The 23,516-nt window shown below is 49.8% G+C and overlaps 1 protein-coding gene across 1 annotated transcript in view; it reads right to left on the bottom strand.

Moving 5' to 3' along the window:
• Positions 1 to 23,516, bottom strand: part of LOC308572498 (solute carrier family 2, facilitated glucose transporter member 5-like) — a 34,222-nt gene continuing 10,706 nt past the window's right edge. Inside the window, exons 6-15 of the mRNA XM_081168635.1 lie at positions 20,009 to 20,061; positions 19,375 to 19,527; positions 17,845 to 17,970; positions 16,811 to 16,998; positions 15,262 to 15,372; positions 13,888 to 13,989; positions 12,437 to 12,512; positions 6,651 to 6,778; positions 4,805 to 4,981; positions 1 to 419 (exon numbers count right to left, since the gene is read on the bottom strand). Coding sequence (XP_081024761.1) covers positions 132 to 419; positions 4,805 to 4,981; positions 6,651 to 6,778; positions 12,437 to 12,512; positions 13,888 to 13,989; positions 15,262 to 15,372; positions 16,811 to 16,998; positions 17,845 to 17,970; positions 19,375 to 19,527; positions 20,009 to 20,061 — 1,402 coding nt within the window. The 3' untranslated portion in view covers positions 1 to 131. The remainder of the gene's footprint in view (positions 420 to 4,804; positions 4,982 to 6,650; positions 6,779 to 12,436; positions 12,513 to 13,887; positions 13,990 to 15,261; positions 15,373 to 16,810; positions 16,999 to 17,844; positions 17,971 to 19,374; positions 19,528 to 20,008; positions 20,062 to 23,516) is intronic.

The raw sequence follows: 23,516 nt of genomic DNA, 5'->3' as shown, positions 1-23,516 counted from the left end.
TGTGTATTTGGTAGTATAATAATAGCAGTAATTCATGGTAGGAGAGTAGAAAAGTCTGAACAGAAAAAGAGTAGGCTTTGGATAGGAAGAGAAGCAACCGTCATTCGTATACCAGCGAAGGGCAGGTAGCATTAAGAAACGACGGACGGTCTTTGTTTTCTTTTGAGGCTTTCCTTGTGTTTCATGCTATCCCGTTTGGCGCTGCTATCCCGTTTGGCGCTGCTACCCCGTTTGGAGCCACTATCCCGTTTGGCGCTGCTATCCCATCTGCCGCCACTTTCCCGTCTGCCGCTATCCCGTCTGCCGCCGCTTTCCCGTCTGCCACCGCTTTCCCGTCTGCCGCTATCGGGTCTGATGCTATCCCGCCTGACGCTGTCGCTTCTGACTCTGTGGCGTGTTGACCGCCTTCTGTCCTTGTCCTGTAGTAGTAGTAGTAGTAATAATAATAATAATAATAATAATAATAATTACCCCGACCAAACCCAAGAGGAGGCGTGTAGTGGTGATAGGGGATTCCCTACTGAGGGGAACAGAAGCAGTGATCTGTGGGCCTGACAAGATGTCTCGGGAAGTGTGCTGTCTCCCCGGGGCTAAGATCCAAGATGTAACTGAACGACTGCAAGGAATCATAAAACCCACTGACAAATACCCCTTCCTCTTGGTTCATGTGGGAACCAATGACACTGCAAGCAATAGCCTCCAGAAGATCAAAAGAGACTACGAGGCTCTCGGCAGGAAATTGAAGCAACTAAATGCACAAATTGTCATCTCGTCTGTCCTCCCAGTTGAACGACGTGGCCCAGGGAGAGAGGGGAAAATAGTGGAAGTGAACAGCTGGCTTCGCAAATGGTGTAAACAGGAACGGTTTGGATTCTTAGATCACGGACTGCAGTTTCTTGAAGATGGACTTCTGGCAAGTGATGGGCTGCACCTCACAACGGTTGGGAGGAATGTTTTTGCCAAAAATCTCAGAAACCTCATCAGGAGGGCTTTAAACTGACTAATGTGGGGGAGGGAGACAGTGCTCCTGAAGGTAGGAGTCTATCAATTAATGAAGATGATCATCCAAATGTCATAGACCAAATGGAGCAAACAGCACGCGGACCTAGTGGTGGGAGGAAAAAATCCTTAAATAAGAGACACGGGGGAATGATTAATGGACTTCAATGTCTGTACACTAATGCGCAAAGCATGGGAAATAAACAAGATGAGCTTGAGCTCTTGGTACAGCAAACTAAATATGACATAATAGGCATCACTGAAACCTGGTGGGATAAGTCCCACGATTGGAATGTAATAATGGGGGGATACAATCTATTTCAGAGAAACAGACCAGACAAGAAAGGAGGAGGAGTGGCGTTATATGTCAGGGATGTGTATACCTGTGAAGAGATCCAAGATTTAGAACCTCAAAGCCAATGTGAGAGCATTTGGGTCAAAATTAAGGGAGAGAAGAATAACAGAGACCTCATTGTGGGAGTTTACTATAGATCCCCAAGCCAAACGGAGGACATAGATGATGCCTTCCTGGAACAGATGGCCAAGCATGCAAAAGGAAGGGAGATAGTAGTAATGGGGGACTTCAATTACCCGGATATTTGTTGGACGTCAAACTCAGCCAAGAGCATAAGGTCAAACAGATTCCTCACTGGCCTTGCAGACAACTTCATTGTCCAGAAAGTGGGAGAAGCAACAAGAGGAACAGCCATTTTAGATCTGGTCCTACCCAATGTTGATGACCTGGTTAGTGGGGTAGAAGTGGAAGGATCATTAGGCGCGAGTGATCATGCTCTTCTGAAGTTTACTATACAACGGAAAGGAGCAGCCAAGCATACTAGGACTCAATTTCTTGACTTTAAGAAAGCCGACTTCATAAAACTTAGGGAAGTGCTGGGTGAGATCCCATGGACAGCAATACTAAAAGGAAAGGGAGTTCATGATGGCTGGGAGTTTGTTAAGAGGGAGATAGTAAAAGCACAACGTCAGGCAATACCAATGAGACGGAAACATGGAAGGTGCCTAAAGAAGCCAGGGTGGCTATCTAAAGAACTTTTAACTGAATTAAGATTTAAAAAGGATGTGTACAAAAAATGGAAAAGGGGGGAAACCACCAAAGAGGAATTCAAACAAATAGCCAGCACGTGTAGACACAAAGTCAGAAAAGCTAAAGCACAGAATGAACTCAGGCTTGCTAGAGAGGTTAAAAGCAACAAAAAAGGCTTTTATGGGTATGTTCGTAGCAAAAGGAAGAACAAAGAAACAGTGGGGTCACTCAGAGGAGAAGATGGTGAAATGCAAACAGGGGACACAGAAAGGGCTGAACTCCTCAATGCCTTCTTTGCCTCAGTCTTCTCCGATAAAGAAAACAATGCCCGACCTGAAGAATTTGGAGCAAATGATTCAGCAGAGGAAACACAGCCCAGAATAACTAAGGAGACAGTACAAGAATATTTGGCTAGTTTAGATGTATTCAAGTCTCCAGGGCCAGATGAACTGCATCCAAGAGTATTAAAAGAACTGGCAGATGTGATCTCAGAACCACTGGCAGTCATCTTCGAGAAATCCTGGAGAACAGGCGAAGTCCCGGCAGACTGGAGGAGGGCAAATGTTGTCCCTATTTTCAAAAAGGGGAAAAGAGAGGACCCAAATAATTACCGCCCAGTCAGTCTGACATCAATAGCAGGGAAGATTCTGGAGCAGATCATTAAGCAAACAGTCTGTGAGCACCTAGAAAGGAATGCTGTGATCACCAATAGTCAGCATGGATTTCTGAAAAATAAGTCATGTCAGACTAACCTGATCTCATTTTTTGACAGAATTACAAGCCTGGTAGATGAAGGGAACTCAGTGGATATAGCCTACCTTGATTTCAGTAAGGCATTTGACAAGGTGCCCCATGATATTCTTGTAAAGAAGCTGGTAAAATGCGGTCTTGACTCTGCTACCACTCAGTGGATTTGTAACTGGCTGACTGACCGAACCCAAAGGGTGCTCATCAATGGTTCCTCTTCATCCTGGAGAAGAGTGACTAGTGGGGTGCCACAGGGTTCTGTCTTGGGCCCGGTCTTATTTAACATCTTTATCAACGACTTGGATGATGGACTCAAGGGCATCCTGATCAAATTTGCAGATGACACCAAACTGGGAGGGGTGGCTAACACCCCAGAGGACAGGATCACACTTCAAAACGACCTTGACAGATTAGAGAACTGGGCAAAAACAAACAAAATGAATTTTAACAGGGAGAAATGTAAAGTATTGCACTTGGGCAAAAAAAATGAGAGGCACAAATACAAGATGGGTGACACCTGGCTTGAGAGCAGTACATGTGAAAAGGATCTAGGAGTCTTGGTTGACCACAAACTTGACATGAGCCAACAGTGTGACGCGGCAGCTAAAAAAGCCAATGCAATTCTGGGCTGCATCAATAGGAGTATAGCATCTAGATCAAGGGAAGTAATAGTGCCACTGTATTCTGCTCTGGTCAGACCACACCTGGAGTACTGTGTCCAGTTCTGGGCACCACAATTCAAGAAGGACACTGACAAACTGGAACGTGTCCAGAGGAGGGAAACCAAAATGGTCAAAGGCCTGGAAACGATGCCTTATGAGGAACGGCTAAGGAAGCTGGGCATGTTTAGCCTGGAGAAGAGGAGGTTAAGGGGTGATATGATAGCCATGTTCAAATATATAAAAGGATGTCACATAGAGGAGGGAGAAAGGTTGTTTTCTGCTGCTCCAGAGAAGCGGACACGGAGCAATGGATCCAAACTACAAGAAAGAAGATTCCACCTAAACATTAGGAAGAACTTCCTGACAGTAAGAGCTGTTCGACAGTGGAATTTGCTGCCAAGGAGTGTGGTGGAGTCTCCTACTTTGGAGGTCTTTAAGCAGAGGCTTGACAACCATATGTCAGGAGTGCTCTGATGGTGTTTCCTGCTTGGCAGGGGGTTGGACTCGATGGCCCTTATGGTCTCTTCCAACTCTATGATTCTATGATTCTATGATTCTATGATTCTAATTTATTTATACCTCATCCATCTGGCTGGGTTTCCTCAACCACTCTGAGCGGCTTCCAACAAAAGATTAAAAATACCGTATTTTTCGCCCTATAGGACACACTTTTTCCCCTCCAAAAATGAAGGGGAAATCTGGGTGCGTCCTATGGGGCGAATGCAGGCATTCGCTGAAGCATGGAGAGCGAGAGGGGTCGGTGCGCACCCACCCCTCTCGCTCTCCAGGCTTCAGGAACACATCCACAGCCTAGGTAGCCCTGCGGGAGGTCCCGCAGGGATGTCTAGGCTGCGGATAGCAGCCTGCTTCCCGGAGCGCCGGGCGCCCTGAAAGCAGAGCGCCCAGCGGTTCGGGAACACATCTGCAGCGTGGGGAGTCCTGCAGGAGTTCCCCGCAGGGCTCCCCACACTGCGGATAGCAGCCTGCGGCCCGGCGGGCGTGGCGCCCTGAAGCAGAGAGCCCCGCGCGCCGGGCAGACATCCACAGCATGGGGAGCCCTGCAGGAGTTCCCCGCAGGGCTCCCCACGCTGCGGATAGCAGCCTGCCGCCCGGCGGGCGGGACACCCTGAAGCAGAGCGCCCCTCGCACCGGACAGACATCGGCCAGCCCCACAAGCTCGGGGGACAGCAGGGATGCGCAGCACCGCCATCCCGCTGTTCCTCGACCTGGTTCGGTTTCCCCGACCTGTTTTGGGGGGTAAATAAAGGGAAAAAATTTACTTTATTTTCCCCCAAAAAAACTAGGTGCGTCCTATGGGATGGAGCGTCCTATGGGACGAAAAATACGGTACCTGTGACGTCCGCCGGACCTGCACCTGGACCTTCACCTTCTTGGCCATTGACGACATGAACCTCTTGTTTTCCAGAAAGGTCTTGCCGTTGGTTTCTGGGATAACCTTGAAGATGTAAATGAAGCTGAACACGCAGAGAGGCCAGAAGAGGAGGAAGGTGTAGGAACCAATCCGTGTCTAGAAAGGAATGTTGAAGTAAGAAAATGAGAGGGGTGGGGGTGGGAAGGGAGATGGGCATAGCCACAATATATAACAGGCATCTAGTTGGCCACTGTGAGATGAGGGTGCTAGACTAGATGGGCCATTGGCCTGATCCAACAGAGGTCTTCTTACAATCTTATGTTTATGTGGTGATGATGATGATGATGATAATCAGGGGAACCAACTTGGGCTCCTGATTATGGGTGCCCAGCGTGCATGAAGTCAGGATGTCAGGTCGTAACGTGACCTCATGACGTCATGCAGCCTCGCTCCCCGGCCTCGGAAACTGATTTGCGGTGGTAATCAGGTTCCGAGACCTTGGAAAGCCCCCTGAGTCCAACTTCCGGTGAGGAGCGGATAGGACTCGTCAACCTGGGAAGGCAACCCACCTAGGAGAAGGAAAACTGTTATCCTAAACCAGGGGTAGGCAACCTAAGGCCCGGGGGCCAGATCCAGCCCAATCGCCTTCTCAATCCGGCCCACGGGCGGTCCAGGAATCAGCACGTTTTTACATGAGTAGAATGTGTGCTTTTATTTAAAATGCATCTCTGGGTTATTTGTGGGGCATAGGAATTCGTTCATCCCCCCCCCCCCACAAAAATATATAGTCCGGCCCCTCACAAGGTCTGAGGGATGGTGGACCAACCCACGGCTGAAAAAGGTTGCTGACCCCTGTCCTAAACCTCTGCAGCCTTGTGGGATATCTTCAGGAGAAGAAAAGGCTAAGGAGAAAACCCTACACAAATCCAAAGTGGAGTCCCTAAGATGGTTGGGTGGTGCCTTGTATGCCTCCTTCTGGCAACTCCTGCAGCCAAGCTGGTGCCCGGCGTATTACTTTGCTTTCCTTTGGACTACATCATCGAGGCTGATGATGTCAAGTGTCTTGACTTCTTGGCAGCTCAGGAGCTCCATACACTCTACCCAGGCTTACACCCCAGAGAGGTCACTTTGGTGCTACTAATGCAGCGGTTTGACTTCACCCCCACTCCATTTGTCTCCCGAGATGTCAGCAACAAAAAAATATGCAGATAGTCCTACTCAAAGTAGACCCATTGAGGTGAATGGACATGGCTAACTACTAAAGTCCATTAATTTCGGCAGCTCTCCCTGGAGTAGGACTTATTTCAGCAACATCTTGCGGGCCAGTATTTCCCCACCCCTGGTACATAGCCAGTGGGGTGGAGTGGTTATAGTGTTGAACCAGGAGCTGGGAGAGACCAGGGTTTAAATCTCCACTGCTCCATGGGGCTCACTGGGCGACTTTAGGCCAGTCATGAACCCTCAGCCTAAGTACCTTGCAGGGTTTTTGTGAGGATGAAATGGAAAGGTGCAGGGGAGACCCAGGCAAGCCGCCTGGAGCTTCTGGGAGGATAGGTGGGATATAAATGCAATATATAGGTAAGAAATATTATGTCCACCTCCAGGTAGTTTCATTAAAAATATTCAACATCATTTGTAGTTTCTGGAAGATGTGCAGACTCTGGTTTGACGAGCCTACAAGGGAAGAGCTTCAGCAACACCTGGAAGGCCAAAAGCTCCTCACCTGGGTGAGTTAGATGGACCAATGGCCTGACTCAGTGGAAGGCGTCTTCCTGTGCTCCCGAACCAGTTCAGACCACCCCCTCTTCTCATCCAAACAACTCACCTCTATCTGAATGAATATCATCCCCATAATGAAGTGCAGGAACCAGTGCACAAAGCCCCCGAGCATGAAGGCTATGGAGCGGGATGGCTGGAGGAACAGCTCCAGTATGATGACGTTGGCTATGGGACCTGGGCGGGGAAGAAAGGATTCGAGGCTGTTTTTCATGGACTTGCTCATTCATCCATAGCGATTCGAAAGGAACTGGTGCAGTTAAAGAGCTCTCGCGTGCCTAGTTCAAACCTTGGCTGGATCTACACTGACCTTTTAAACATTACAGTGGTGCCCCGCAAGACGAAATTAATTCGTTCCGCAATTTTTGTCGTCTAGTGAATTTTTCGTCTTGTGAAGCACGGTTTCCCATAGGAATGCATTGAAAATCAATTAATGCGTTCCTATGGTCAAAAAAAGTCCAAACAAAGCCAAATTTGGTACAACAACAGTTTATTAACTGCTCTTTAAAGTCACACATACTGTAAAGAGCAGTTCAAAAATTGAAGGGAAAATAAATTAACTTTATAAACATGACAGAAAAACTTTTAAAAATCAACAAAGTGCACAGTACATTTTCTAAGACTCTGGGGGACCACTCGAAGAAGGCTCCTCTTCCACTCTTTGCTTCTTGGTCAAGAACCTGTCCATAGTCTGCTGCTTTATCCGCCTTTTCAGCAGCTCCCTGAAATACGACATGACCCTCGTATCATAAAAGTTCCCAGCGTCATGTGCCACGTGCTTCTCATGGTGGTGTAGATCTGCAAAAGTCTGCACCTCCTTCCACCTCTGGCAAATGTCCCTCAGTCTTTCGGAGGACAGCCGTTCCTCAGTTGCTTCCTCCTCTTCCAGTGAGGCCTGCTCCTGCGCAGCCTCTGCCTGCAGTTCGACCAGCTCCACGGTGGTCAGCTCGTCGTCGTGCCCCTCCACCAGCTCGCAGACGTCCTCCTCCGTGACCTCCAGGCCCATGGTCCTCCCCAAGGCAACAATGTCCTGCACCACTGTTGACTCTGGTGCATCAGAGTCACTTGGTGCCACACAGTCCGGCCACAGGCTGCGCCAAGCGCAATTCAAATTTCTCTGGCTGATCCCTTTCCAGGCCGTGTTGACCATCTTCAAGCAGGTGACGATGTCGAAGTGGTCCTTCCAGAATTCCCGCAGGGTGATGGTGGTGCAGTCAGTCACCTCGAAGCATCGCCTGAAAAGCTCCTTGGTGTAGAGTTTTTTGAAATTGGCGATGACCTGCTGATCCATCGGCTGGAGCAGTGGCGTGGTGTTAGGTGGCAGGAACATGATGTTGATGAAGCTGAACTCCTCCAACAAGTCCACCTCAAGGCCTTTAGGATGGGCAGGAGCATTGTCCATCAGAAGCAAAGCCTTCAGCGGCAGGTCGTTGTCCAGCAGGTACTGCTTGACAGCAGAGCCAAAAGCAAGATTGACCCAGTCCACAAACAGCACACGTGTGACCCAAGCCTTGCTGTTGGATCGCCACATGACACTCAGCCGCTCCTTGTCGATCTTGTGTCTCTTGAAGGCCCGTGGGTTCTCCGAGTGGTACACCAGCAGGGGCTTGATCTTCAGGTCGCCGCTTGCGTTGGCACAGAAGAGCAGGGTCAGACGGTCCTTCATGGGCTTGTGGCCAGGCAACCTGGACTCCTCCTGAGTGATGAAAGTCCTTTTGGGCATCCTCTTCCAAAACAGCCCGGTCTCGTCGCAGTTGAAGACCTGCTGCGGAACGTAGCCCTCCGTCTTCACAAGCTCCAGGAACTCCGCTGCAAAGTCTTCAGCCGCAAGAACATCAGAACTGGCAGCCTCTCCATGCCTGACCACGCTGTGGATGCCAGATCTTGTCTTGAACCGATCAAACCAACCTCTGCTAGCCTTGAAGACTTCTGGCTCGGCTGAGGTTCCTGGCTGTTCCCGGATGAGGTCAGCGTGCAAGGCCTTGGCCTTCTCACAAATGACGGCCTCAGACACTGTGTCCCCTGCACGCTGCTTCTCTTCTATCCAGATGAGCAGCAACTTCTCGACCTCCTCCAGGACAGCTGGGCGGTTCTTCATGATCCTGGTGACTCCCTTGGCTGCATCAGTCGCCATGATCTTCTCCCTCATCTTCAGGATGGTCCCAATGGTCGATGGGTTCCTGCCGTACTCCCTGGCGATGTCCGTCACACGCATTCCGCCGTCGTGCTTCCGGATGATGTCCTTCTTCATTTCCAGCGTCACCTTCTCCTTCTTCCTCTCGCCGGCCACCGCAGCAGCAGTCTTCTTGGGTCCCATGGCAGCACAGGTCCTACCTTCGTAAACTAAGAAACAGGAAAAAAAATCAGTGATGTGTTTCAAACCCAAAAAACACAAAAGCACCCAGCCACCCACCACACAGAAATTAAAACCCAGAACCAAGGCCTTGAATCCCAAGCACCCCAACCCCAAATCCAAAATCCCAAAACCCCCAAAAAAGTTTTAAAAGTTTAGCTTACCAAATGGATGAAAGATAAGTTCTGGAAAAGCTTCAACAATCAACCACCGAAGTCCTCAGGAACCTCAAATGGCTGCAAAAAAAGTTTAGGAAAAGCTTCAAAAATCACCAATGTCTTCAAAAACCTCAACTGCTCCCACAGACACGCACCAACCCACCCACAACACAGAAATTGCAAACCCCTCCCCAACTGCTCCCCCAGCCCCTCCCCTACTGCTGCAAACCCCTCCCCAACTGCTTCCCCACCCAGACAAAAAAAAATTTCAAAAAATAACAACATGGCCAGCACTCAGAGATTCAAACTCAGAAAAATTTTCAAAAAAAAAACAACCTGGCCCAATGGTCACAGAAAATCATAAAAATTCCAAAACACCCCCACAAGCCCCCAGATTTCTGCAGAAACCTCCCCCACTGTTCCCCCAGCCAGCCAGCACTCAGAAATTCAAACTCAGGAAAAAAATTTAAAAAAAAAACAGCCATGCCTAGTGGTCACAGAAAATCATAAAAATTCCAAAAAAACCCCAAATGGTCCCAGATTTCTGCAGTAACCTCCCCCACTGTTCCCCCAGCCAGCCAGCACTCAGAAATTCAAACTCAGGAAAAAAAAATTGAAAATAAACAACCTTGCCTAGTGGTCACAGAAAATCATAAAAATTCCCAAAAACCCCCACAAGCCCCCAGATTTCTGCAGTACCCTCCCCCACTGTTCCCCCAGCCAGCCAGCACTCAGAAATTCAAACTCAGAAAAAAATATTTGAAAATAAACAACCTTGCCCAGTGGTCACAGAAAATCATAAAAATTCCAAAAAAACCCCAAATGGTCCCAGATTTCTGCAGTAACCTCCCCCACTGTTCCCCTAGCCAGCCAGCACTCAGAAATTCAAACTCAGAAAAATTTTCAAAAAAAAACAACCTGGCCCAGTGGTCACAGAAAATCATAAAAATTCCAAAACACCCCCACAAGCCCCCAGATTTCTGCAGAAACCTCCCCCACTGTTCCCCCAGCCAGCCAGCACTCAGAAATTCAAACTCAGAAAAATTTTCAAAAAAAACCAACCTGGCCCAGTGGTCACAGAAAATCATAAAAATTCCCAAAAAAGGCCCACAAGCCCCCAGATTATCGCAAACCCCTTCCCAACACCAAGTCCTTGAATCCCAAACACCCCAACCCAAAATCCAAAACCCCCCCAAAAAGTTATAACAGTTTAACTTACCAAATGGTTGAAAGAGAAGTTCTGGAAAAGTTCTGGAAAAGTTTTGGAAAATCTTCAAAAGTGAGCAAAGTCTGATAAAAGGCTACCAAACCACGTGCTAACAGTTGCTCCTCGAAGCCAAGTCGCAACTGCAGCTGCTCAAGCTAAGCACCCTTGTTTTTAACGGTTTTTGCACAAAGGAAACAAAGTCGCGAGACGTTTTCGTTTTGCGAAGCAAGCCCATAGGGGAATTCGTCTTGCGAGGCAAATCGCGGACGAAAAAACCTTTTGTCTAGCGAGTTTTTTGTCTTGCGAGGCATTCGTCTTGCGGGGCACTACTGTATTAGAACGATATATAGTTCTAAAACGTCACAGGGCATACTGGTAAATTTAAAACGTCGCTTCCCTACTGGTAAAGAGATGCTTAAGAAAATGTAAATAGGGAATGATAATTGGAAATGGATATTTATAATAATAGGTTAATATATGGAGTAAGGATAAATGCTAGAGGGTAAGGATTTGCTGAATTTAATATTTGAACTGGAATACAAAATGGGAGGTGCGAGGAGGTCAAGAAACTAGTGAAGAAAATATAAGACTTGAAAATATTAATTCATTTTTAGCTTTGATTTTTGGCTTTTCTTCTTCTTACTCTCCATTTTTTATTTTTTTTCTCTCTTTCTTCTATCAACTGTTTTTCTACTGTGTATTTTTATTTGCCTTGTTTTAGTAGTTTAAATGTTTAAATGTTTAAATGTTGGATTTTGTTTTTTATTGTTTGTGAAATATTAATAAATATCATTTTTTAAAAAATAAATAAAAATGTCGCTTCCTTTTAACAATGCAGTTTTCCTATTGCCGGGTCCTGGTTGCTCTGCAGCGTGCTCAGGTATCACATTTTAATAACACGTTATTCACGTTACAAGGAAAACATAATGTGTCCATTACGTTATGAAAATCATTCCTTAACCCTTCCTTAAGGCTATAAACCATGAGTGTAGGTCACTGGGTGGGAAATAGTAGCAAAGTTCCCTGGAAAACTCCCACCGTAGTTTGCTAAGTATGGTAGCTCACTGAGGGCGCAGTTCCCAGGATCCTTTTTGCAGGGGAGCCATTGTCATTGCCGTTATTATTATTATTATTATTATTATTATTATTATTATTATTATTATTATTATTTCTGATTGGGTTGTCCCAGCCACTCAGGGCAGCTCTCAACAAAATATTAAAAACAGAACAAAACATCAACCATTAAAAACTTCCCTAAACAGGGCTGCCTTCAGATATCTTCTAAAAATCAAATACCGTATATACTCGAGTATAAGCCGACCCAAATATAAGCCAAGGCACCTAATTTTAGCACCAAAAACTGGGAAAACTTATTGACTCGAGTATAAGCTGGTTCACCACACCACAAACCTGGTGGTGGCGGCAGCTCCTGCAGCCAATCAGAAGCCGTGGAAGTCCCGTTGGACGTTAGGCTTCCAAAAGCATGTTCGAAAACCGGAACACTCATGGTTTTCGATTGTCAGGAGCCAAAACGTACGAGTTCCGGGGTGTTCAAGAACCAAGGTACGACTCTACTGTACAGTGGTATCTCGGGTTATGAACTTAATTCGTTCCGGAGGTCTGTTCTTAACCTGAAACGGTTCTTAACCTGAGGTACCACTTTAGCTAATGGGGCCTCCTGCTGCTGCTGCACCGCCACCATGCGATTTATGTTCTCATCCTGAGGTAGTTCTTAACCTGAGGTACCACTTCCAGGTTAGCAGAGTCTGTAACCCAAAGTGTTTGTAACCCGAGGTGTTTGTAACCCGAGGTACCACTGTATTAGGTTATGGTCTGGTTAACTACAATAACAATTTTCTTTATCTTTTTCTCTTCTGTAATATATAGAATTATTATTATTATTATTATTATTATTATTATTATTATTAGTTTTGTTTTCTACATGGGTACCATTTTTTCTTCTTTTTATGACTAATCTTACTCTGTGCACTTGTAATTATGTACTCTTTGTTTTTCAATAATTTTTTTTTAAAAAAAAACACTTAAACAGAAATAAAACAAGTGGCCCGCCCTGTTTGCCTCTTTGAAGGAACTCTCTAGGTCACCTGAGTCCTTACCTGGCCCAAGGATGTGCCCAAAGATCAAGATGAGGAAAAAGACTGAAGTGACATATGTCATCCATGGCATGGTTTCCTGTGGGAGAAAGTTGAGCGTTCTTCAGACATGTATGAATGAGAGTGCCTGGCACACCTTAAATTAAAGCAGGAGGGAGGAGCACTTCTCAGACTGAGGGCCTTCCGAACCACAATTCAGTGGCGGGTGGGACAGAGGCAAAAGTGGGTGGACAAGGGCTTCTAGAGTTGGACGGGTCCTCCCCAGGTCATCTAGTTCAACCCCTTGCAATGCAGGAATCACAATTAAAGAAGCCTTGACTGGTGGCCATCCAACATTTAAAAGCCTCCCCAAAAGGAGAGCCCACCACCTTCCGAGAGAAAATCTGTTCTCCTGTCGAGCAGCTCTTAGTGTCAGAAAGTACCGGTACTTCCAAATGTTTCATTGGAATATCCCTTTCCCGGTAAGCTGGTTTCGCTCACATTCACACGTCTCTCTAAACTCCATCGAGACAAGCAAGAGGCACGATCAGGGTTCAAGGATACGTTCCGGACAGGCAAAAAACCCTCCTGGTTAAAGCACAGCCAGAGAGTGGTGTGGCCTGGTGAGAGCGGGTGTGGCCTAGCGAGTGTTCTGAGGGCCAGGCAAAGAGACCCAGAGGGCCACATTTGCGCCCCTTCCCCAGCCTGAGTGACCCCACCCCTGGATTAAGATACAGGCAACTCGGCATTTATGTGGGGGTTACGTTCCAAGGCACTTGCAGCAGAGCATCGAGGGCTGGGAATGCAAGAGGCAGATACATTTTTGCAGGAAAGACCCGCCAACATCATTCCTTCCTGCTCTTCCACCTGACACCAGATCTGAGTGGATTTTCAGCTGCCTTATCCTGAAGGAGACCAATGCTCCATCTGGCTCAGTTTGGTCCACACCAGGTTTTTGCCAAACTTGGGTTGGGTCTCCAGCTCTTTTTGGACTACAACTCCCATCATCCCTAGCTAGCAGACCAGTGGTCAAGGGATGATGGGAACTGTAGACCAAAAACAGCTGGAGATCCAAGTTTGGGAAACCCTGGTCTACACTGGAGTGGGATATCCCGCTTTATCACTACCCTAAGGAGTCTCAAAGCGGCTAACATTCTCCTTTCCCTTCCTCCCCCACAACAAACACTCTGTGAGGTGAGTGGGGCTGAGAGACTTCAGAGAAGTGTGACTGGCCCAAGGTCACCCAGCAGCTGCATGGGGAGGAGCGGGGAATCGAACCCGATTCACCAGATTACGAGTCTACCGCTCTTAACCACTGCACCACACTAGCTATCACGGTTCTTCAGGGTTTCAGAGGCTGCGGTGGACTGAACCTGGGACCTTCTGCATGCCAAGCAGGTGCTCTGTGATGGAGCTACAGCCCTTCGCTTGCTGGGTGACACTCTCTAAATCACACCAGGTTTTGAGCAGCAAACCTGAAGTTCGAGGGTCATGGTTAACAGAATGCAGAGGATGCTGCATATCGCTAATCCAGTGAGGAGGAGTATCCTTCGCCCCACAAAGTCTACTGTATAAACCTAGAGGGTATAACAACAGAGAAGAAAGAGAGAGTTTGTGTGCAGAAATGAGAAAGAGAATAAAAGGAGGCCACCAGGAATCAACAGAGCTAACTTCCATACACAGGGCTGCCTTTAGATGGCGCAGGGGTCCCATAATTCCATATACCCTCCAACGCGGGTGGCACTGTGGTCTAAACCAGTGTTTCCCAACCGGTGTTCCGCGGCACACTAGTGTGCCGTGAGACATCGGCTGGTGTGCCGTGGGAGGAAGGCGGGTGAGTCGGGCGGTGAGAGGCGGCGGCGGCGGTGAGGATCCGCGTCGAGCCGGGGGCGGCTCCGCGGTGGTGGTGCCGAGCGGCGGGGCAGCGCGCGCAAAAGGGAGGATCGCGAGACAGCGGAGGAGGAGGAGGCCGGCATGTCCGGGCAGCAGCAGCAACAACAGCAGCAGCAACTCCCGCCGCCGCCCCCTCCTCCGCCCGCTATCGCCGCCACCACCACAACAGCCGCCGCCGCCTCAGCTGCCCTCGCTCTGCTGCCTCCTCCCACCCCGGCAAGGGGGAGGGAAAAAACTTTCGCTTTTGTGCGTCCCTCCCGGCGTGACGCTGCGCGCTGACGTCACGGGGCGGGGCTTTAATGGTGGTGTGCCGCGAGATTTTTTTCCGGCTAACAGGTGTGCCGTTGCCCAAAAACGTTTGGGAAACACTGGTCTAAACCACTGAGCCTCTTGGGCTTGTTGATCAGAAGATTGGTGGTTCGAATCCGCACGACGGGGTGAGCTCCTCTTGCTCTGTCCCAGCTCCTGCCAACCTAGCAATTTGAAAGCACTGCAGTGCAAGTAGATAAATAGGTAGTGCTGCGACGGGAAGGTAAAGGGCGTTTCCGTGCGCTCTGGTTTGCGTCACGGTGTCCCGTTGCGCCAGAAGCGGTTTAGTCATGCTGGCCACATGACCCGGGGACAAACGCCGGCTCCCTGGGCCTGAAAAGCGAGATGAGCTCCGCACCCCATAGTCACCTTTGATGGGGCTTAACTGTCCAGAGGTTCGTTAACTTTACTTTACCCTCCAATATTTCTCTGATGAAAATAGGGACGTCCTAAGGAAAACCAGGACAGCTTCTGTAAATCCAGGACTGTCCCTGGAAAATAGGGACACTTGGAGCATCTTCACATGTCCTATGTGGGCATGTGCAAAAGGTTCCCCCAGGGATTCTTTCAAGTGACAACAGCGCAATTTTAACACCCTTTGAAACAGATTGGAACTTTGAGGAAGGGAGAGAGAGAGAGAGGCTTACCACGATCATCAGCGAGACTGCGATGAAAATACTTGACAACACAGTGATATACCGGGCTTCCTGCTTCTTGAACCTCAAAGTTGCATAGATTCTCTCTGAGTAATAGAATACCTGGAAGCAAACCACAACTATGGAATGCCCTCCAACCGGAGGCACTGATGGCAGAAGATTGGACAAAATCAGGGCTTTCAATGGCTGCTTGTTGCCATGAGGGCTGCCAGGTGCAGCGGACCACAAGAAAACCCTCAGAAAAGAGAGGGCTCTTGGGCATGGGACCTGCTGGCGGGTTTCCCAGAGGGATCTGCTTGGCCGCTGTGAGAACAGGATGCTAGACTGGATGGGCCATTGGCCAGATCCAGTAGGCTCTTCTCATCTTCTGATGCTCTTAACTCCCAGACTGCCAGCATTTTGTGGGAGCGAGTGAAATGCATCCTGGGATATATATACGGTGTTTCTATTCTGCAACATGTCATTAACCCATGTGTGTAGGAGGAGGCCTGCTCTGCAAACTCCAGAGCAGTTGTGGAACCTGTAGCCCTCCAGATATTGCTAGACTACAGCTCCCATCAGCCCCAGCCAGCATGGCCCAAGAAGCAGGGAGGATTGTGGGAGCTGGAGTCAAAATCCCACCAGCGCTTGTGGTTAGGGATGGCTGAATCTGTCCATTTTGATTTCTCCCGGTTTCACATTTTTCCAAGTTGGGGTTCCAGTTCTACACATTTATTCTTCACCAGCATGCTTTTTTAATTTTCTGCTAAGTCCTCCTAAAAAATCATCAGCCTTTTAGTGCATTTTTCTCCCAGTTAAACATATTTTTGGATTCAGTTTTCCCTAATATGCACATATAATACATATAATATAATACATATTTTTCTGTTATTTTCTCCAGTAGATGCACCTTAATGCACACTTTAATCCTACCGTATGCACTTTTGGACTTGTTAGTTAATACGACAGAGAACTGCATTGCAAAATTCAAAGGAGTGCCGATTTTGATGGAGGGCTGTCTTTTGGTTCTGATACTGCTTCAGAAAGTATGAATCAGGCAAGTCCGCACTGAAATGAAGGCCAAATCAAATTTCTCCTCCATCTGTAGATGAGAGGTGGACAAAAACTTCTCTCTACTTTTTGCACACCTTGCATAATTTTATGCAACTCTATTGAGCCACCTATGGCTCGCCTTTTCTCTCAGCCAAAGCAGCCACTCATACAGTGACACAGCTGGGAACCTCTTTTTTCCTGGGTGATGTTCTCAGCTTCCAGGAGCCTTTAGTCCAGGGATGGGGAAACGTCGGCCCTCAGGATGTTGCACAACTGCAACTCCCTTCAGCCCCCGCAATCCTGTCCAATAGCTAGAGATTATGGGAGCTGTAGTTCAGCAGCCACTGGGAGCCCACAGGTGCCTTAGAACTGGACTAGAGTCTTCTGGGAGCTGGGATCACCATGCAGAAAAGGAGGTTCCCTGCTGCATCTCTGCATGAGTGCTTGTTCGGATGAAAATTAACACTCGCTCAGCCTTCTAACCCAACTGGGAAGCTGCCTCTCTTACCGCATTGACACCTGTGAGCTGTTGGGCACTCATGAGGATGACCACGGAGATGAATTGCCAACGCATGGCTTGGTTGCACAGCAGCTTCATCCCATTCATCTCCTTCTCCACCCTTACTGAGACGTTCTCCTGGTGGAGCTCCTCAAGCTCACTCTCCACGTCATCCTGGCATCTCAGCCTCTGCAAGACTGGAGGGGAGCGGGGAAAGGATCTATGCTGAGCCACCAGGGCAGGAAGAGATGAAGAAACAACATTGCGGAAGAAGAGTGGGAGAGCTTTGTATGTCCCAGGTTCAATCCCTGGCATCTCCAGGTAGGGATTGGTGGGGGGGACGGGACCCCTGCCTTATATCTTGGAGAGCTGCTGCCAATCAGTGTGGACAATGCCTCTTCTTACTGAGCCAGATGGGCCAATAGTCAGACTCAGTATAAGGCAGCTTCCTAAGTTCCTATGGGTTACCACCCTGCCCTGCTGCTCCTGCTGCCCCTGCCTGCTCTGCCACCTCCAAGTACCCTGCCACCGACAGAGAAGCGCCACCACCACCAACGCTGATTTCAAGCAAGATTGCACTGACAGGGGGCGGAGAGCTCTCGCCCCAAATCGTGTGAGATCTTGCGTACTCCACAAGATCTTGTGTGATTTCAGGCAAGCTCTTGCCCCAAGTGGACACGATCTTGCCTGAAATCAGTGCCAACAGCAAAGATGGAAGGGCAGGCAGGGTCCCCATAGGGGTGCTACCTGGTAGGGCTTCTGTTCCCTGAGGCAATGGCCTCACCCTGCCCAATGGCTGGGCCAGCTCTGGCCACAGCTTTGCGTGCAAAAGGTTAAAGTTTCAGTCCCGGCATCTCTTGGTGGGACTGGGAGAAGCTTCCTATCTTCCTCGCCCCCCTTGTGTCTCCTGGGAAGGTCTGAGGATGCTCCCAGTGCTGCATATGGGAGAGCGGGAGCTGCCAGCCTTTGCCTGGAAACTCCCACAGGCCTCTATTGTAGGGTCCCCATGCCGTAATGTTCCTGTGCACTCAAGGCGATTGTACCTTGCCTGGCTTTCACCTCATCGTTCCTCTGAATCAGGAGAAACCTTGGGCTTTCGGGGAAGCTGGGCAAGATGATGACTTGAAACACCGCCAGGATTCCAGTGAAGCACAGCAATAGCGGCCAACCTGTACAAGAAGATGCAGTTACGACTGGGGGTGAGAGAAGACATCCCTTTCCTTTCTGCCCTCTTTCCAACTCAAGCGGCACTGTTTCCTTTCCTCTGCAGTTTGCTTTCTGCCAAAAACAGTATTTTCCCTCTCACTGTCCACTGTGTGGGAATTATGTAACCCACGGCATTTGTGCAATTAATGACGGAAATTATGTTGCCAGTACGCTGCTACATTTTGTTCGTAGTAGCATAACTCGATGCAAATTGCGGAATGGACTGGGCAGAGAAGGAATGGTGGAGACCGCCTCCCCAGCCTGACCCTTCCAGAGAAGAGGAAGAGAGTTTAGATTTACAGAGGGCACATAGCGGCACCCGCAGAAGTGACGAATGAGGAAGTGAGAGAGACAGGTGATGGAGATTCACTCAGGACAACACCGTTATCCAAGAGGCTGGGTTCTATAGCCTCTCTCTGTAAATACTGAATAAAAATAGGACAGTAGAAAACATTCCCTTGTCTTTGTACATTCCTGGACAACCAGCAGCCTGACATGGATGGACCATAATGCATGATGTATCATTTGCAAATAGAAAGCCACGGCAACAATGATTAAGTTTGCCAGATTGATTGATTTCCATTCCAGTCATGGGATGGATAAGCAAACATCATTGATGTTTTATTGTGTTTTTAATATTTTGTTGGGAGCCGCCCAGAGCGGCTGGGGTAACCCAGTCAAATGGGTGGTATATAAATAATAAAGTTATCATCATCGGGACGCCACGTATGGATGCCTGAGTACCCACAAAAAAATTGTTGTGGGTGCTCAACACCCACACCGGAGGGCCTCCCCCCACAACCTCTGAGGTCTTGCAAGGCCTCAGACAGCATCTCCAAGGCCTCAGAGATGCTTTCTGAGAACTTCTGAGACCTTGGAAGCCAACTTCCAGGGGCAACAGAAATTGGGGGGCTTTCGGAGGTGTTGCGAGGTCTTGGAACCTGACTTCTGGTACCACCACAAATCACGTTCTGAGGCCAGGGGGCGGGCGTGACATCATGGCATCCCATTACAACCTGACATCATGGCTTCACGCACACTGGGCACCCATAATCTGGGACCCAAGTTGGCTCCCCTGATCCTCATCATCATCACATAAACATAAGTTTATAAGAAGACCTCTGCTGGATCAGGCCAATGGCCCATCTAGTCTAGCATCCTCATCTCACAGTGGCCAGCCAGATTCCTGTGGGAAACCCACAAGCAGGATTAGACCCCTATTCCCTCCTGTGGCTTCCAGCAACAGGTATTTGGAACTGTGGAGGCCGAGCATCGCCATCCTGGCCAGCAGCACCCGCAAGTCCTGCTTCCTTTTCTGTTTCTGCTGAAACTCTCCAACATCCCTTGTGATGATCTGCCAAGGTTACCTTTCTCAGTCCCGAGAAGCTCTTGAAGACTAAGGATCTGTGAGACCATGACGCCAATGGTGACAAAGATCATGGGGACCGTCATAATGGACCCCCTCATGTTTCTAGGGGATATCTCTCCAAGGTATAGTGGGACGATGCAGGAGAACATGCCTGGTTAGATGGTAGACAAAGGGACGATTAACAGCATGGATGGGACACAGCAACATTTTCAAGGAACATAGGAGGTTCTCCTGCTGGGTGGAGTTGGCCAATTGATGTTCACCCCAGCATTGGGTGGATTTCTGAAGAGTGGCATTCTGTGCCCCTGCATGTTGGGTAGTGGAGATTGGTGCATGATGTAACTGGCATTTAAATTGCTACTTTGGGGGCGGGGGAAATAGACATTGCAATAATCAATAAATATTTGATGGCGGGGGCAAGGAATCTTTGGGCTGGGGACCAAATGCAGCACCCCAAGCCTCTCTATCTGGCCTTGAGGACTCTCCCCAAGATGCACGCCTCCCCCCTTCACCATCCTAGCTTTAAACCCTCCTCCAGTGCTTCCTGCCTGGCTGGAACTGAACCCTGATAATGCCCCTTGCATTATTTAAGTGGCTTTACTAAAAGCACTAAGCCCAGGGCCCTCTCTCACCTGAGCACATTCCAGTGACCAAGCGTGAAAATATGGTGTATTCATAGGCATGTGTCAGGGGTTTAGGAGCAGAGGCACGGGCAAGGGAGGAAACAGAGAGCGAAGGGGAGGAGGCAGAAGAAAAGATGAGTGATGACGACGACCCGAGATCTCCTAGTCTTTCCAGTGAATCAGAGGATTCCCAGAAAGGAGCACCAGTGGCCAGGGCAAGGGGGGCACCCCAGGAAGATAGAGCCAGAAGGGACTCAGGGGGGAGCAGCTGGAAATCGGGACCAGCGTCACCGCCAGGAAGCAGGGAAGAGGAAGGGAGCCAGGGGGGAAGCGCTGGCAGCTCACCACAGGAGGGAGGGCATGAGTCAGGAGTGGCCACACCTCCATCGGGGAGCGAAGAAACGGTTAAGAGGAAGGTGGAAGGTTGGGCGCGCGCGCCAAGTTCAAATGCAGAGGAAGGCGGCGCAGTAAGCAGCCCCGAAAGGGAACCAGGTCCTAAAGCCCGGCGCAAGGAGGCAGGAGGGTCCGGGTCAGCGTCAGAAGAATCCCGGAAGGAGGAGGCCCCGGGGGGTAGAGGGACCCAGAGGAGGACAGTCAGGCGGAAAAGGTGGAGCAAGGCTAGGATATTAAGCTGGTGCTCACGGGGCGGAGACTCAGACGGAGCTTCGCCGATCTAGCTACTAGAGGTAGAGTTTGCGCGCAGCAGCGTGAGAATGGAAACTGTGATTCAATAAAGACTTTTACTTAATGATCGCTGGCTAGCGTGATCCTCTGTGAGCTAGGATCTTCAAGCAGCTCTGACAGTAAGCTCCGTCTCTCCATTGTGGGCATCTACAGCCTCGAGGAGGGGAGAGAAACAGGTGCCTACTAGCGAGCTCACGAACGGCAGACGACATGACGGCTGAGCAGCAGATAGAGGACCTCAGAAAAGCAGTGGCACAACTGAACGCCGAGGTTCTCGCATCCAGGAAGAGAGAGGAGGAGGCAGCTGCCGCCTGCAGGGATCTCCAGGTCAGGTTAGACGTGCTGACAAAGCAGACACCCCGGCAGGAGGGAATTGGGTTGGCGAGACGGACAGGCGGGCTGGTCTCTCACTTCGATGGGAACCTGCAACAGTATCCCAACTTTAGAGCCGACGTACTGTGCGCACTGCAACTGCTGCATAAAGACTTTAGAGATGAACAAGAGAGAGTGGGGTTCATCATGTCCCATCTGCATGGGGATGCGAAAGCATGGCTACGCAATTTATGGAGAGATAAGGATCCGGCGCTCCAGAATGCGGATGCCTTTATTAAAGCGATGGATGGGTGCTTTTTATCAAGTATTGACGTGGATCTTGCACGGAAGGAGGTGCATGGGCTGAGACAAGGGAGGGCCAGCGTCAGGCAGTATCATGCCCGCTTTTTCGCCTTGGTCAGTGCCCTGGAATGGGACAGAGATTCGGCTCCTGTAAGAGACCTCTTTTGGGAGGGGCTGCACAACTCGATTAAAGATGAGATCGCGAGGGGGGAGAGACCCCGAACCACCCAGGAGGTCGTTCAGAGGGCACTGGCAGTGGGGGTGAGGCTGGAAGGACGTCCGTGGAGCAAGGACAAAGGGCGTGGAGGGCGCGAACCAGCCGGGGGCCCCTCCTTCCTTCCCAGAGAAGCAGCGCGGGCGCAATCCACGCCTCCGCCAGGAGGAGGAGCCGAACCTATGGAGGTTGGAGGTGCAAGGGCTCAGTCAGCAACCAGAGCCCTAGCACCGGCAGCAGTGAAAGCGAAGCCTCCTAGAGGGAACAGGAAGTGTTACGTCTGTGAGGAACCAGGGCATATGGCAAAAGAGTGTCCCCAGAGGCCCCACAAGCTCACTGCAGCCTCAGCAATGGTGACTGCAGCAACGCAGCAAGGAGGACCACAGCAGGGAAACGACGCGGTCTGGCTGGAGGAAGAGGCACTGGGGCCCAGCCAGACGTGTTAGTGACGCAGTCCCCAGAGATTTTACAGCCCGTGAACCCCCTCCCGCCCAAACCAGTAGTGAGGCTCACAGCATCTCTCCAGCTGCCCAATGGAATCACCATAGACGTGCCAATCACCATTGACTCAGGCAGCAATGCGGACTTTATAGGGCAGGACTTTGTCGACAGGCACGCTGTGCAGTTGCTGCCGGCCACACTGCCCCTGCAGGTTGTCACGGTGGATGGCAGGGAGCTGCTCGGGGGGCAAGTGGTGAAGCAGACGCCACCAATGGTGATGCGACTTGGGAATCACAAAGAAATCATCAGCTTCAACGTCACTCAACTATCTGACACGCCCGTTGTATTGGGCATGAGTTGGCTGGACAAGCACAGCCCAACGATGGCTTGGTACCAGAGGCAGTTGATCTTCGGCTCTTCCTTTTGTGCTGAACACTGCATCGTGCCCAGGCAGGAAGGAGAGGAAGAGGAGTCACAGCTGCTGCTCGGCACGCTGCAAGCGATTCCCCACAAGTACGCTGAATTTTTGGAAGTTTTCTGCGAGAAGGAGGCAGACAGGCTACCCCCTCACAGACCATATGACTGCAAAATTGACCTGCTGCCGGGGGCGGCGCTGCCTAAAGGGAGACTGTATTCCATGTCAGAGGACGAACTGCAAGAACTCAAGGAGTTCATTGATCATAATTTGCAGCGCGGCTTCATCCGGGAGTCCAAGGCAGTGGGGGGCAGTCCCGTATTCTTTGTTAAGAAGCGGGACACGCCCCAAAAGAGACTCGTAGTGGATTACAGGATTTTGAACAGTGTGACTAGGCCATCGGACTTCCCCATGCCCCGAATTGACGACCTCCTCGCAAAGGTAGGGAAGGGCAGAGTGTTCACCAAGTTGGACCTGCGGGGGGCGTACAACCTCATTCGCATGCGGGAGGGTGATGAGTGGAAGACAGCCATGTTCACGCCACTGGGGACCTACGAATATAGAGTTATGCCTTTTGGATTGCAAAATGGCTCCCACGTTTTTCAAGCTTTTATGCATCACGTGTTGGCGGGACTTCTCTACAAGACGTGCGTCTGTTTCTTAGATGACATCCTGATCTTTTCGGAGTCGCAGCAGGAGCATGACAAACACGTCAAGGAAGTGCTGAGCAGGCTAAAGCAACATAGGCTCTACGCCAAGCTGGAGAAGTGCCAATTCGACGTGACGGAGGTGGATTTTCTGGGCTACAAGCTGTCTGACAAGGGGCTCGCCATGGACAGCGCCAAGGTTCGAGCGGTGTTGGATTGGAAGAGCCCGCGCAACCGGAAGGAGGTCCAACGGTTTGTCGGCTTTGCGAACTTCTATCGCAAGTTTATCAAGGGCTTCGCGATGCAGACGGCGGCCATCACTGACACGCTTAGCTCCAAGAAAAAGAAGTTCATTTGGACAGAGCAGGCGGAGCAGTCCTTTCAGGCACTCAAGCGTCTCTTCGCGTCGGAAGAGCAGCTGCTTCATGTCAACCCCAGCAAGCCGATGAGGGTGGAGACAGACGCTTCGGACAGAGCCGTGGGGGCGGTCCTGCTGCAGAA

The sequence above is a fragment of the Podarcis bocagei genome, assembly GCF_964188305.1.
Source record: "Podarcis bocagei genome assembly, chromosome: 13".
In the NCBI taxonomy this organism is placed as follows: Eukaryota; Metazoa; Chordata; class Lepidosauria; order Squamata; family Lacertidae; genus Podarcis; species Podarcis bocagei.
This window is presented reverse-complemented; position numbering and strand designations above follow the sequence as displayed.